This window comes from Triturus cristatus, chromosome 4_2 (genome assembly GCF_964204655.1).
Source record: "Triturus cristatus chromosome 4_2, aTriCri1.1, whole genome shotgun sequence".
NCBI lineage: Eukaryota > Metazoa > Chordata > Amphibia > Caudata > Salamandridae > Triturus > Triturus cristatus.
This window is the reverse complement of record NC_140586.1, coordinates 307,025,570-307,039,324: the sequence shown is the minus strand read 5'-3', so window position 1 is coordinate 307,039,324 and position 13,755 is coordinate 307,025,570. Positions and strand designations below refer to the sequence as shown.

At 44.2% G+C, this 13,755-nt stretch overlaps 1 protein-coding gene across 7 annotated transcripts in view; it reads right to left on the bottom strand.

Annotated features, from left to right (window-relative positions):
* Window positions 1–13,755, bottom strand: part of RALGPS2 (Ral GEF with PH domain and SH3 binding motif 2) — a 983,056-nt gene that overhangs the window by 441,782 nt on the left and 527,519 nt on the right. For all 7 annotated transcript variants that reach the window (XM_085601623.1, XM_085601627.1, XM_085601625.1 and 4 more), the window contains exon 9: window positions 4,555–4,681. In XM_085601623.1, the coding sequence (XP_085457749.1) occupies window positions 4,555–4,681 (127 nt within the window). The remainder of the gene's footprint in view (window positions 1–4,554; window positions 4,682–13,755) is intronic.

Sequence of the window (13,755 nt, the reverse complement as noted above, 5' to 3'; positions counted from 1 at the left end):
CAGGAGCAGCAGTTTACATCCAGTCCTACTGCTGAGCGTGCTCATGGCATATACTCCCAATTTACCTTGAATCAAGGGAGGGAATAGCAGAACCCACCAATCTGGGCCTCAATGCTAATTTCCACAGCTTCTGGGAAACTCAAAGGCCCCAATTGGTCCTGGGCTTCTGTTCTTACAGCCTCTTGTATGTGAGATTTTGTTCCTATGTTGCCCACCACTACATCACAATATTCTCCATTATTTAAAACTGACAACAGCCACTACAAAGTGAACCCAAAGTGATTTAAAGAAAGCAGCAACTTCCTTAAACCCACCACTGCTTCCTCGTTGTCCTTCACCCCATCAGATCTCCCTGCAGAACTATCCTTTTGAGCAAGACATTCTTTTCATCAGTCCCTTTCTTATCTTCGTCATTCTTTAAGACATACATGGAACTGAGAAATACTACACCATCAACAGATGTATATTTTGGGCTCTAGTTGTCTTCAAGCGATATGTATCTATGTATGAGCTCCATCTGCCTTGCACTCTGACACAAGCATGATTATGGGAAGCATCCGTGTAAAAGACTCAGCAATCATATGTGCTTCAAACACCATAGGTAGTACTTCATTTGCTGGAAAGATAGGTGCCAGGGTATTGAACACGAAGCCACTGCAGATTTCACCACCCACTTCCCCTGCCAGTATAGCCAAATGCCATCATATTGCTACAAATTTGACCATTTGAACTATTTCAGGTCACAAAGTTGTCCTGCGTGCACTGGCATTGAATTGAATTGATAACCGCTGTGCTCATGTCCTGTGTTTCAAAATAGCCTGACTGCGCCACCATGTGGTAGAGTGTTCTAAACAAGCGCCACTGTTAGGTGCCGGTGCAGAGCACTGAAAAACACAGACACAAATTCAGCAATGAGTCGAACAGGTGTTCCTCAATTAGGCAACACCACAACTACACACTCTTCCAACCATGCATGCAACTGCCTGAAACCAGGACGGACAAGGCAGCAATAAATAATACTTCAAGTCCACTTGAGGCAGAACAGGGCTACACAAAAGTTAATAAAGATAACCGGTATTTTCACCCAGAACGACAAATGTGCTCCTGGCCTGTGCTTCATACCTCAGACGGTTACCCTGCATCTGCAGAGATCAGGGCTGTCAGACCATGGTGATGGTAATGTTAATGTATGTAGTGGTAATTTGGCGGATAACAATGGTGCTGGTAGTTTAAGTGGTAGAGGTAATGATTCACCTCAGGTTGTGTCAGAAATATTAAAAGAAAACCTAATGCAGTAACAAAAAAATAGACGCTGTGTAATACGCATATAGGAAATAAATATACGGTGATTAAGTGCATATTTCAGACGTAAAGCAGTCCTGCAAACATCGCAATGAAGGTGCTTCCAATTGCAATGGAAATGATACAACAATCAAAGTGAGAGTAATAATACTCCTCGGGTTAGAAGCAAAGTCTACGATATGTATATTTTAAAAGAAAATAGTAACGGGTCTTGCTGCCCTGCCAAGCCAAACTTAAACAAAGCATTGGCAAAGACAGTAGGCCTCAACCTTTTTTTGCCAATGCAAACTCATTGCATTTGGCAGTGCTTTTTGCTTATGCTGTTCAATTGTTTTTGCTGATGCTGAACAGCATTTAAAAAAAGGCACAATGTTGCATATGCAAGAATGTGTCATGCATATGAGCACATGCGTCCTGCTGCTAGGGTGGCTTCATCGTCACTACTAGGCATGTGTAATGTTGCGGTTGCCATTTTGTTTTACTTTACTGTTCCAAGATGGCAAATGCTTATCTTGAAGCATAGACGAAAAACTGTACGAGACTGGAGCAGCACAAAACAGTAGCTGCCAGGCCCCCCAGCCCCCACAACAAAAGAAAACATTTTTTATGTGGAAAAACGCACCACTGAGGGTGATGGCACAATGGAGGAACAGATGGGGGAGGGTGGAGTCAACACCGGAGTGGGGCTACCAAAGAGGAGGTTTAAAAAAAATGTAAAGTTTAATAGATGGATGAAGAGTGGTGAAGGGCACGCAACACAAAACACAGCCGGGAAGAAATGGTGGAATCTTCCCAAAATTACTTATATTGCGTAAAATATTACATTGCCAGAAACGTGCTTACATTGCAATGTACGGATGCTAATTATTTATTTAGTGCATTGGAGGACACACTGATCCACCACATTCATATGGCTTTCGCCATCTGGCAATGGTAGCTGTGAGGTGATTGTGCATACCACGGAAATCAAACACTTGCACTCTGCAGCGACATATGGATGTTACAGACGGCGTTTACTGCCTCCACAGACCCACGTCTCGTTCTGCACCTAACGTGTACACTAAGTGTGTCCCCTTCTGCCTCTGTCCCGTCCCCTGGCTGCTTGCCACGGTTCTCCTCAGCACAAATCAATGTTGCCAGAAGTTCACGGGTTCGAAACAGTGAGGCGCATTACTTTTCATCTGAGGGGGATACAACAGGTGTCATTTTACTGGAAACAATTACATCTAACATTATCACCCTGAGGTGATGCAGGTTGTGAAGTACAATAACCAAGTGTATTATAAAAAAAATAGAATTGTGACACTGAAATAAAGACCATAGGTCAAGAGCGAACTCAAAACAGGAGGCAATATGACTGGAGGCCTCCAGAACAGAGCACATATTTCAAAGAGGCTTACTGAACGGGTCAGCACTCAATAGGAGGCCTCCAACACCAGACAACATCCCCGAGGACGCCACCAGATATAAAGGCAATACTCCAGATAAAAACTTATTTTGATGTAGGGATTGCTTCAGCACTTGAAAAGTTGTTAAGCTCTATAAACAGGGTTCCCCATTATCCATTTTAATGGTACAACACTTAAAGGCACATAAGGATGGAAGTCAGAGCTGGCCTTGCCTGGATTTATATTTGTGTCCTTGAGATCACTCCAAATGTCAGCAGCAAGGTAATCACAGAGCCACCTGCCTGCATGGTGACTTTCAGAACTGAACACAGCATGCAAAGGCAGCCCCCAGAAGTGGCTACAATGCACCCAAACCAGACAATGCTCTAAATGAGCTTTCTAGAAACAGGCAATGCTTACAATGAGGCCTCCGATCTGGACAAAACACAGCAGAGGCCTCGAAGAAATACGCACAAAATGCCAGCGTTGTTTATAACTAAACAATTCTGCATGTGAGGAATCCAGCAGTGGTCAACAGTTCAAATGAGTGTTCTAGAATTGGATATAACAATACAGATGTGGACTCAGGCACAGCAGAAGGATAGTCCACGAGGCCCCACGTTCAGGTGATTCAGCTCAAGAACTCCGAGATGTTCCAGGGAAGCTTGCATTGCTATTGACCCTTTCGTTCTTGGTCTATGTCTACTGAAGCCTCAGAAAACCTTTTTAATACAAAACCCCAAACAATAGCATTGTTCAGGCTGTTGTCTTATTTTGTGTTTGATATAAAAAATAAACATATATATATAATATATATATATAAATCAATAGATCTGATGGAAAGGGGACAGGATATATCCAAGAGTAAAAGATTAGTAAACTCCTATACAAATTCAAACCCTTTCCCCTTCTCTATCCCTCCACTATCCTCCTCAATCCATATAACTGACTAACATATCCACCACTTAAATTACTTTCATATTTTCACTAAACTAATTCACCACTAATCCTTTCTAGATTCTGAAGTAGCGTGCCACTAGCAGAAAAAGTGCTTCAACAACCCATCAAGGGTAGCAAGCACTATATTAAGGCAAACCATTTCCCCTCTTCCATCCCTCCACTATCCTTCTCAATCCAATAACTGATAATATCCGGCACTCAAATTACTCTTATTTTCACCATACTAATTCATCACTAATCCTTTATGGGTTCTGGAGCAGTGTGCTACTTGCCGAACAAGCACTTTGACGCCTTGTCAGGGGTAGTAAGCGCTATATAAATACAATAACTATACAATAAAGACATTTCAGAAATCCTTTACCCGCACCAGAAAATTCTACGAGCTCAATTGGGCAAATCAACATAAAAAAGAAGGGCTCAATGGCTGCCAAAAGTCTGCAGTATGCATGCATGACACAAGACTAATTCACATGCGAGCATGTAGAGATTTGCACATAGCTTTTAGAAAATACACAGCAAGACATCTGTTAAGCATTTGTCTGAACTGTTCTACCCTGGCCTCTCTTGAGATTATTATTCTATAGATCAGTTATCATGGAGTCCGTGATCCAAATACACTCTTCTCATTGCTGTACTAACCCTTTTGGATCACAGTTCAAACTAAATGAGACCTTCAATTAAAAAGCACAAAGTGAATGTAGATTTAATTAAGGCTTGTCCTGGAGATAAGCCTACAGACAGGAAGATGTTGGACAATCTTGTGATATCTATAGGTGGTACCATGGAGAACAGACACACTTACAAACGGTTAGTATTGCTCCATTCCAAAGTTAGTTTCACCTGAGAACAGTAAACGTTAAGACCAATAGTTTCAGACTGTACGGTAAGACCCCCGCCCCCTTACCCAAGTATGGAATGCAGGGCACCATCCGAAGGCTGCTGATGTAGTCTCTGAGGCGTTTGTAGTTATCTTCCTTGCTCAGTACATATTCCAACTTCTCAAACATGGTCTTGTCTTTACGACTCAGCAACTGCAACAAAGGAAAGAGAAGAGACGAGGCTTCAATACATTTCTATGGCACAGACTGTGCGTCCTTTCACCTGGGATAGTATGGTGCACACCAGAGAGATATGGTGACGGACCATCATAGTGGAAAACGGCTAATTCCAAACATACCAAAATGGTTTTAGAGCAGTGGGTCTTATCATGCAGCCTGACTAAACTAATTACATTCAGTAATATACTTTCTGGTGGATACTCTATCTAACCACAGGTTCCTCACCTTCAGAATATCCCCAGTCAACGGACAGGATCCAGAGCATTTTACAGCAAGGCTTCTACACTCCAATAGGTAGCAACATGCATCTCCACGGTGACTCCGTACTACACCGGAACTGAAGGAGCGGAGCAAATTGTACCCGCCACTCCTGCGTACAGACATCACTTCCTTAATTTTTCACCTTCCGTGCCAGATGCAGAGCCCTCAGAATAAACTCCAGATGATGGTGTGCCAAAATCTAACTTTGAACTTTAGCAGGAATTTCAAGAGCCACGCCAGAGAACACAAAGCAATCTGTAGTTGGATTATCAACCGAAAACAGCATTACCAAAGGTAATTTGTTCTTCTGATGGATACTTCTAAGCGTAGATTCCTCACCTTTAGAATAGATACCATAGCAGTACCTCTCAAAGATGGACGTCTGGTGAGGAGGCTCAGACAAGAAAGTATTGTAGGAGCAAGCAGGCCAAATGGCCCTTCGGTTGAACCGGACTATTAAGGTAGCTGTGTTATATGAACGTGAGCACCGATGCCTATCTCAAACCTATCTCGTAACCTAGCAGATGTCCAGAACTAGCACCACTTTGCCAATTCTGTTGCAGCTGCCTTGGCTCTGGTGGCATGAGCCCAAAAACCTTTCAAGGGTACTGCTTTGGAGGCAAATTGCAAACTTTCCTAAACAGGATTTTTATATTGGCAGGGTTCTTTTGTTCACTGCCTTCCCATTCTTTGCTCCAGAGACTACTACAAAGAGCTGGTCATCCACACAATGTTCTTTTGTGTGGTCAATAAAAAAGCTCAACACCTTTTTAGGGTCGCGCCAATAGACTCCTTCCCTTTTGTGGGGTGAGGTGGAGCAAATAATGCTGACAGAATGACAGGCTTGCTGACGTGAAAAGGTGTTACAACTTTGGGTAACTAGGCTATCCGGGTCCTCAGCACTTATTTTTCTGGGAAGAAGATATCATAGTGTGCTTGCAGTAAGAGCACCTGCTGTTCACTTGCGTAGTGAGCATATGTGAAACCAATTAGGAAAATTGTTTTTAGCGTCAGAAGTCACAGTGAGTAGCTGTGCATTAGTTCAAAATGCAAGCACAAACTGCAGTACAACAATTTTTTGCCAGGGCTCAGTGTATATGTACTCTGGCAAAGGATGTAAAGCTGCAAGGATAACAGACTTCTGCACTTAGAATATTAAAAGCATTGAACTGCAGGAACTCAATCTTCATGCATGGAGGCATAGGTTGAGGAGACTTGGGTGCAAGAGGATCTCTCAAAGTGGTAGCCGGATCAAAGGGCAAATGCTCTTGAGCTCTGGGTACCACACTTTCCTGCTGAGTTTAAGGCTATTAGGATGCCTTTGGCCTGACCTCTCTTGATATTTGTCAGAGCTCTAGGCAGGAGAGACTGTCTCAGAAATGCATACAGGAGACCTATGTCTCATCACTGGAAACGCGTCAATCAAAGTGGGAGTTTCCTGGAGGAAACTCCAGTGCACAGCAATTGTTAGGTCTCGCCTGACCTAGCACTGGCAAGACTTTTAGTAAGTGAGCTTCAGAAAATGCTACCACACGCATTTGCTGACCTCAAGCTTGCGGTTACGCATGCGGACACGCATTTATGAGCAGAAGCGCCACCTGGCTTTCCTAGTCATGCTCATTAAGCACATTGCTCGCAGTGCGCGATCACTTTCACGGCCGCGTCACTTTCACCGCTGCGCGGCCAATGCTGGTTTCAAATTAGGTTTAAGCCAGATCCTCCTCAATCTCACTACTGGAGGACAGGAGAAAACAAAACGCAAAAGGGTCTGAACCAATGGCGGCTACTCCTGGGGGCAGCAGGGCTGTGCCCCTCTGATGTACAGGATCACTTAAACATTTTTGTTCTACTGTTTAAATGGATTACTTGGGCAATACATCAGCGCCCGTCTGCCTGATCTGAAGTCCGATTAAGGGCCAGGTAGTCATCAGGCCGATCAAATTCATGTGAGGGCACTCAGAACTGCCTCATCAAGCTGCCACCATCATTATGCAGGTATTACCTTTTCATGGCCCTTAATTCCCATAACGAGATATAGTGCCATAGTTGTGTTGCATGGCGCCTATGAAAACAAGCATGACCGGACACTGCACGCCGGAGGCCTCTTTGCGAATTACTAGGTCACTCCAGGGCTTTTTGCTCCGTCCTTTTCACACCCACTAGATAGAAGATTTAGTACAGAAAATTCTACCATAAGGCCGTCTGTATACAACGTTTACTGTCAGAACGACGGACAACAGTGACTGCTTTCAATGCAGCAGCAGGTTGAGGTCTGGCAATGCCATTCCCTAAAGGCCGGTATTTCATCCGAAAAGATGCGCCTCCTGCCCATATATTTACCTGCTGTGCTCACACCGGCAAACCTGTCCCAGGTCAGGTTTACGGTGTCCCAACAGTGACTCATTTAAAAAGGTAGCTCGAGAAGCTCGTTTTTTCTTCGGTCATTGCTTTCCGCAGTCTCACAATAAATCTATTTTGGTCGCTTGGAACAGATTTTTCGAAAAGGCTCCCAGATGCGCCGAGATGAACTTGTATTAAAATGTACATACTTTATTCCTCATTTGCAAAGCAGCATCGGAACAAGAACAAGTGCATCGTAGTCTGTGTTCTGCTATGTTGCCCCAAATGTCACATCACTTTGGAACACAAAGCTAGGATGTAGATGTAATGAAAACATTTACAAAGAGTCCCACATTGATGCACAGTTGCAGTCTGGCACTATGGAAATATGAACCCTAGTCGTACGCATCATTCCCTAAAGAGCGTTTAGAAGGACTAGAACCTGTCACTATTGATTAAAAATAGTCTTTCCAGCCCTGGCTTGAACAGCAGCTTCTTGTTAATAACAGCAGCTAGCAGATGTTGGCATTCAAGACTAAATGTTGCCTCACGTGAAACTCTACATCGGCCATAAACCCCTTAGCAGACACCCACAAGCATCATAGGCACTGATCTCATGTTAGCTGCATGAGTGTCAGTGCATCCCTTGCAAGACAATATGTAGAACCTCGATTTGGAACACATATACCTGCATTCATGGTCGAACCTTTGCAGAAGACATGAGAGATTAATGCCCACTGCTGACATCGGATGTGACCAGTGGGTCATGAACCGGAATCCATGCAAGGCCAAGTCAGCCTTTGATAAGAGTTTAAACACGGAGCACAATGGAATTTGGATGTACTAACAGCTTTTATTTACAGTCCTTCAAAATACATAAACTGGAGTCCTCCATGCAGTGTGAAGTTTTGCCAAGAGGGAGCTGTGTGCCCAGAGTGTTCATGAGCACTGGTGGCTGAGGAGAGGTTTAATCGAGACCCACACAGCAGGCAGAAGTAAAAAAAAAAAAACCTAATTAAATTCTGTAAGCATGCACGCAAGTATGTTTGTAAATGCTTGTGTTCATGGGTTTGCACGCTTGTATGTGCACGTGAAACTGCCAAGTTGGCTCCTGGTCCTGGCATAGGTGGTGGTGGTGATGCAAGACATTCTGGGGCCATTAACAGCAGTATTATGCCTATTCTTGGTGAAACACTGACCATGGCCTATTTGGAGTAATTCTTTGCACCTTGTGTGAAAATGTGCTATAAAATGAACCCTTGGATCTCGTTTTTCAATTTTTATTAGGGGGAAACCACCTGCATTACCCTGGAGATAACTCAGCTTGCGCCCTTTACTCCCTCACTCATTAATATTCAGAGTAGGTATTACACCGCACCACTTTCAAAGATCACCAGTCACCAATGGCCAGAACCATTCACAAATGCGTGTGCAGCATTGTGCTTAAAGCTGTTCATCACCCACAAGCTTCAGGCTAGAAGTATTACACCGGTAACACTCTGTTAAAAAAAAACTCAATCTATCTAGTGCTTAAGAATTAGGCTAAACAAAAAAAGTAGCGGCCAAACACCATTACGCTGGGTAAAGCCACACATTGAAAAGTCAATTTTCTCCTTAAATAATTTAAGCATATGGGCAATTCACATTTAGTAGTCCGGAATCAATACATTTTGATGATACTAGTGATTACCTATATCACTCTCTGATGCAAAAACATGATGTCTATAAATAAAACAGACAAACTCTTAATGCAGGTAAGTGCAAGTTATCCAGAACAGAACCTACTATTGGTAACAAAAGCAGCAGAAAGCCGTCAACGGTATGATGAGCATTACCAGGACGTAGAAGCAATCCATTAGCTGCTCACAGCACCATAGTTGTGCTGATTGGGGGGCTGGATTTTAAGAGTCCGCATGGTCTGACAAGCAATCCCAGAAGGGCCAGGTCTTGCCATTGGAATCAGAAAAACAAATTCATGAATAGGGCAAACCGTGCAGATCACTAACGTTTGCCCAGTACCTAGTCTTTCCTTCGTGCTTGGAAATCCAACTTAAACTAATCGTCAAGGTAAACTAAACTTATAGATGGGCTCCAGTAAGGCTTAGAGGCAGCACGGCAACAGCAATGATGCGCTATGGATCCTAGATATAGGGATCTCAGGTCTCCTTATGCGCTTGAGTTGTCAGCTGCCTTCAAAATGGTGAACTATGTCACTTTCCGGGAAATCCTAAGTGCACGAATGGGGCTGAATAAAACAGTCAGACTGGTTCTCATCATAAAAGGATCACAGGAATCAATGTGTAACAAGCATTGGCATAGCCAATAGGTCTTGCCTTTGGGACCGTATAAGTGTTTAGCCATGCAACAGTTGATGTTGTTGCACCAGGGATATAACTAAATACTTATAAGGTCCCAAAGGCGAGACCTATTGGCTATGCCAATGCTTGTTATACTATGCGTTCTTGCTGGTGGTGGACAGGCATGACCCACTGGTAGACGAACCCCCATTACCACCTTGGGTTGAAGATGCTACTTGTGGTCCGTCAGCCAAAGTCTGCTTAGCTAGTCTGCTTTGGCTTCCAGTGATCTTGCTAGATGTCTGTCTATCTCAAAGATGCTCTGCTAGTCCAGCCAATTGCAGAGACCTAGGGTCTCTTGGCACAGGATCACACACCAACCACTTTGTTGCACTTCCACATTGGCGGTTGTGTTGTCTGTGAGGACCTGCACTTGCCTCTCTTTGATGGATGGCAGGAAAGCTTTCAAGACAAGAGAGCACCCTAAGCTCTACGAGGCTGATGTGGAGCTGGCTCTTTGTCAGATATCAGAGGCCTCTGATCTCCACCTTCCACTGGAGAGCGTGCCAACCCTGTAGTGATGTATCTGTCACAACCACAAAGTCTGGAAAGAAAAGGAAGAGTGGCCTATTTCTGGTAAGGTTGGCTCTTGTCTGCCACCTTAGAAGATCCCAACCCGTCTCTTCTGAGATCTGGATGGAGTAAGAGGGAAGACCTGATGCTTGGCTCTCTAATTCTGCAGGATAGGAAGGGCTTTCTGGACAAGAAGGATAGATGGAGGTAGGAGTCTAAGAAGTCTCAAGACTGTCCTCACCAAGACCCAGGATTGAGCATGAAACATTGGTATCAAATCCTAAATGCCCAGGACTTGCTGGGGAAGTGGAAAAGCCTTCAACACCAAGGTGTCATGGACAGACCAAATGAGAGAAAGCCTCTGCACGGGGCACAGGACAGACCTGGGACTCGATAACCCCAGAGATGTCAGAAGTTTGGCAGTCCACTAATGGCTGCAGGGAGCCCCCTGAGCAGCCAGTAATCAAGGTATGGGAACACATGTATACTCACCTCCGAAGGTGGGCAGTGATCACTACCATTAATTCTGTGAACACTGGAGGGGCTGAGGTGAGGTCAAAAGGGAGCACTGCAAATTTGAAGTATTCCAACTCCACCATGAAGTACAGAGAATGTCTGCTGTACTAAATGTTAAGTATATGAAAATACACACCCTTCAAGTCCAGGGATCCCGTCCAGTCTTCTGGGTCCGGAGCACAACAAATTATGAGACCGATTGATCATTTTGAATTTGTCTTTCCACAGAGTACTTTAGTGGGCAAAAGTCCAGGATAGGCTAGAGTCTGTAATCCTTCTGCACTATGAGGGTGTCGCGCGAACCACACCATTACCTCTCTGAAACTGGCACCAAAGTCATGGCACCCTTGACCAGCAGATGGTTGACTTCTAAAAAAAAATAATGTGGAATGGTCTGCTGACAGTGGTTTGAACGTGGGGGAAAATAAGACGGGGAGGGAATGAAAGGTAAAGTGTGGTCCCTTTCAATAGTTTGTAAGGCACATCTTTCAGACGTGATAAATCTCCAGCTGTGGGCGGAAATGCTCTAGCTGAGCAGGGGCGAGTGATAGCAAGTTAGAGTGGTGTGCCAGCCAGTTCAGAAAGGTTTGAAGATCTAGAGGAAAGCTGTCCCTGCTGTACGATTGCCCTTGGGTGCTGCCAGGACCTTAAAATGACTGGGCCTGCTATTGCTGCACAAGTTGGGAGAGCTGGTGCGGTCTGTAAGTTAGCCCTCTGAAGAGAGAGAAAGGACTTTTAGGGCAAGAAGGATGCATGAGAGTAGGAGTCCAAGAATTGTCAGGACCGTCCAATAGTCTATGGTGTTTAAGCCATGTCGTAAGATATATTTCGCCACATTGTGGCTATCATGTGTCATTTGAGCCGGCAAAGTCCTGAGGTCTTGCAGGACTGCCTGCATGATCTCGCTGGTGATGTCACAAAGCATGGGCATACTTACCCAAAACACAAACAGCATTCACGGTAAACTAGCTGAAAAGAACACTTTTCCCAAAGGTGTCAATACGTTTCAACTCACTTTTCAGAGGATTGTTTGGAAAGTCATTAGGATTTGGAATAAATAAGGCTACTAGCCTCTGGTAGTACTGGTGTTGATGCAGAGGATTAGAGTCTGGTTGCAAATGGATTGGTTGCACTTTATTAATCTCGAAGTGGCACATACGCCTGGAGAGAGCAGATGATGGCTTGGATTCTGAGACCAACACTGGAGTTGGGTCTGGGGAGAGCAGGGTTGGCACCAGTAAGGAAGGAACTTATGTGGAATTTAGGGTTAGTGTGTGTGGAAGTCCAACTGGAGCCCTTTGTGGCTCCATGGGGTCTGAAAGCATACCAGAGAGTGCCGGCACTATGTGAAATAGCTGCAACATGGCCTCCTCCAAGGCTGCTATTTACTGCAGGCTTGACAAAGACCAGGGGAATTCGGGACACACAGGTACAAGTTGGGGCACCGAATCAGAGTCAGATTATGCTTTTTGGGTACGATATTTTTGATGGACGCTTTTGCACTTTCTAATCTGAATACGAATTACGAAGGTTGGAATCACGCTACATAATTGACTTACAAACTAAGTTTCCCAAAGGTTTAAATAGCAATGAGGAGCTATCAGTACATTTGGGCACTTAGATTTTGAAATATATGTTGGCAATGATGAATTCATTTGAAAATAATTATGTCTTGTATATACACGGCTTGCTGTATCAATAATAAGTTCATTTCAAATCCCCACCTCCCTCCCCCCCGCTTTTTTTTTTGTGTGGAAATTAAGCAATGTATTATGGACACCTGCCGATACACGGCATGATTGTATGGTGGATATGTTGCCAAAATGACAGCAAGTAAAATAGTACTGAATACATGATATAAATCAAAAGTGAATGGGAGACTATCATATAAAAATGCGTGAAAGTATGCTTACATAATAGGCGAATTGATGAATCTATGAATTGGAACAATATGCATTTGCATTGTTGAGATTTGTAGACTCTCTATTTGGCAACGTGTGTGCAATAATATTAACACATTACAAGATGGCGCCACCGCTTTGGTAATACAGGAGCTGTCCTTTGTTTATTTCCATTACACATAGAGGTGTTTAAATGACGGCTGTTTACGGTGTGCCGGTAACACCGAAGAAGGCAGACCGCCGAAACGCATTTGTTCTGGCAATAAAGACCCGTCAACACGTTACCCGTGAGTGCTTTTATTTGTCTTTGAATGAGAGAAATATTGGAGCGTATATATATATATATATATATATATATATATATATATATATATGCACATACGTACACACATACATAAACTCTTTATTTACTTCATGTTATTATTGTTGTGCATATTTTTTTACCTCATGTTATTACCGTAATGCTCATTTTTTACTATTATTATATTTATCTTGCATTTCTGCCACTACTCTATGTTTATTTTTAGGTACCCCTTTTGTACCCCATATTATTGTTGTGCTTATGTTTACTATCACTATGTATATGTTTTATGCACCCGCTAGGTACGTTATGTTATTATTGGTGTGATCACTCTGTAAGCTTTTGGGACATGGGTCTCATAACGGCCAAACGCTTGCTCACCAAACATTGGAAGGCAGCGATCCCCCCGCACATCAAACATTGGAAGGCCTCCTTCGTTAACTGGGCGCAGGCGGAGAGTGCGGTACTACTCCGTGAGGAAACTGCAGGGCTCCGGAAGTTCCCCATCGCCCGGCTTTGGGACGACCTCCTCACAGCCTTTCAGGTGGCCTGCCGGGACCAAGGGATAACCTGAGTCTTTGGAGGACGTCGCTGCCTTGCTAGCTGGGTGGCGACGTCCCTGAGATCAAGACAGAGTTGGCTCCCGGCCCCCTCTGCTTGCCCCCTAGCGCCTCTCATTTTTTGCCCTACAGGAGACTACTGCCGGGCATCATTTGCGGTGCGACCATGGCGCGCGCGCGGGGATTGCTGCTGCCGCAGCCTGAAGCAGCGCGCACAGTACCCGGATACGGGCTCAAACGGGAAGATATGATATGATCACTCCACCCTACTCAGAAGCTCCCTCCTAGACACAGAGGA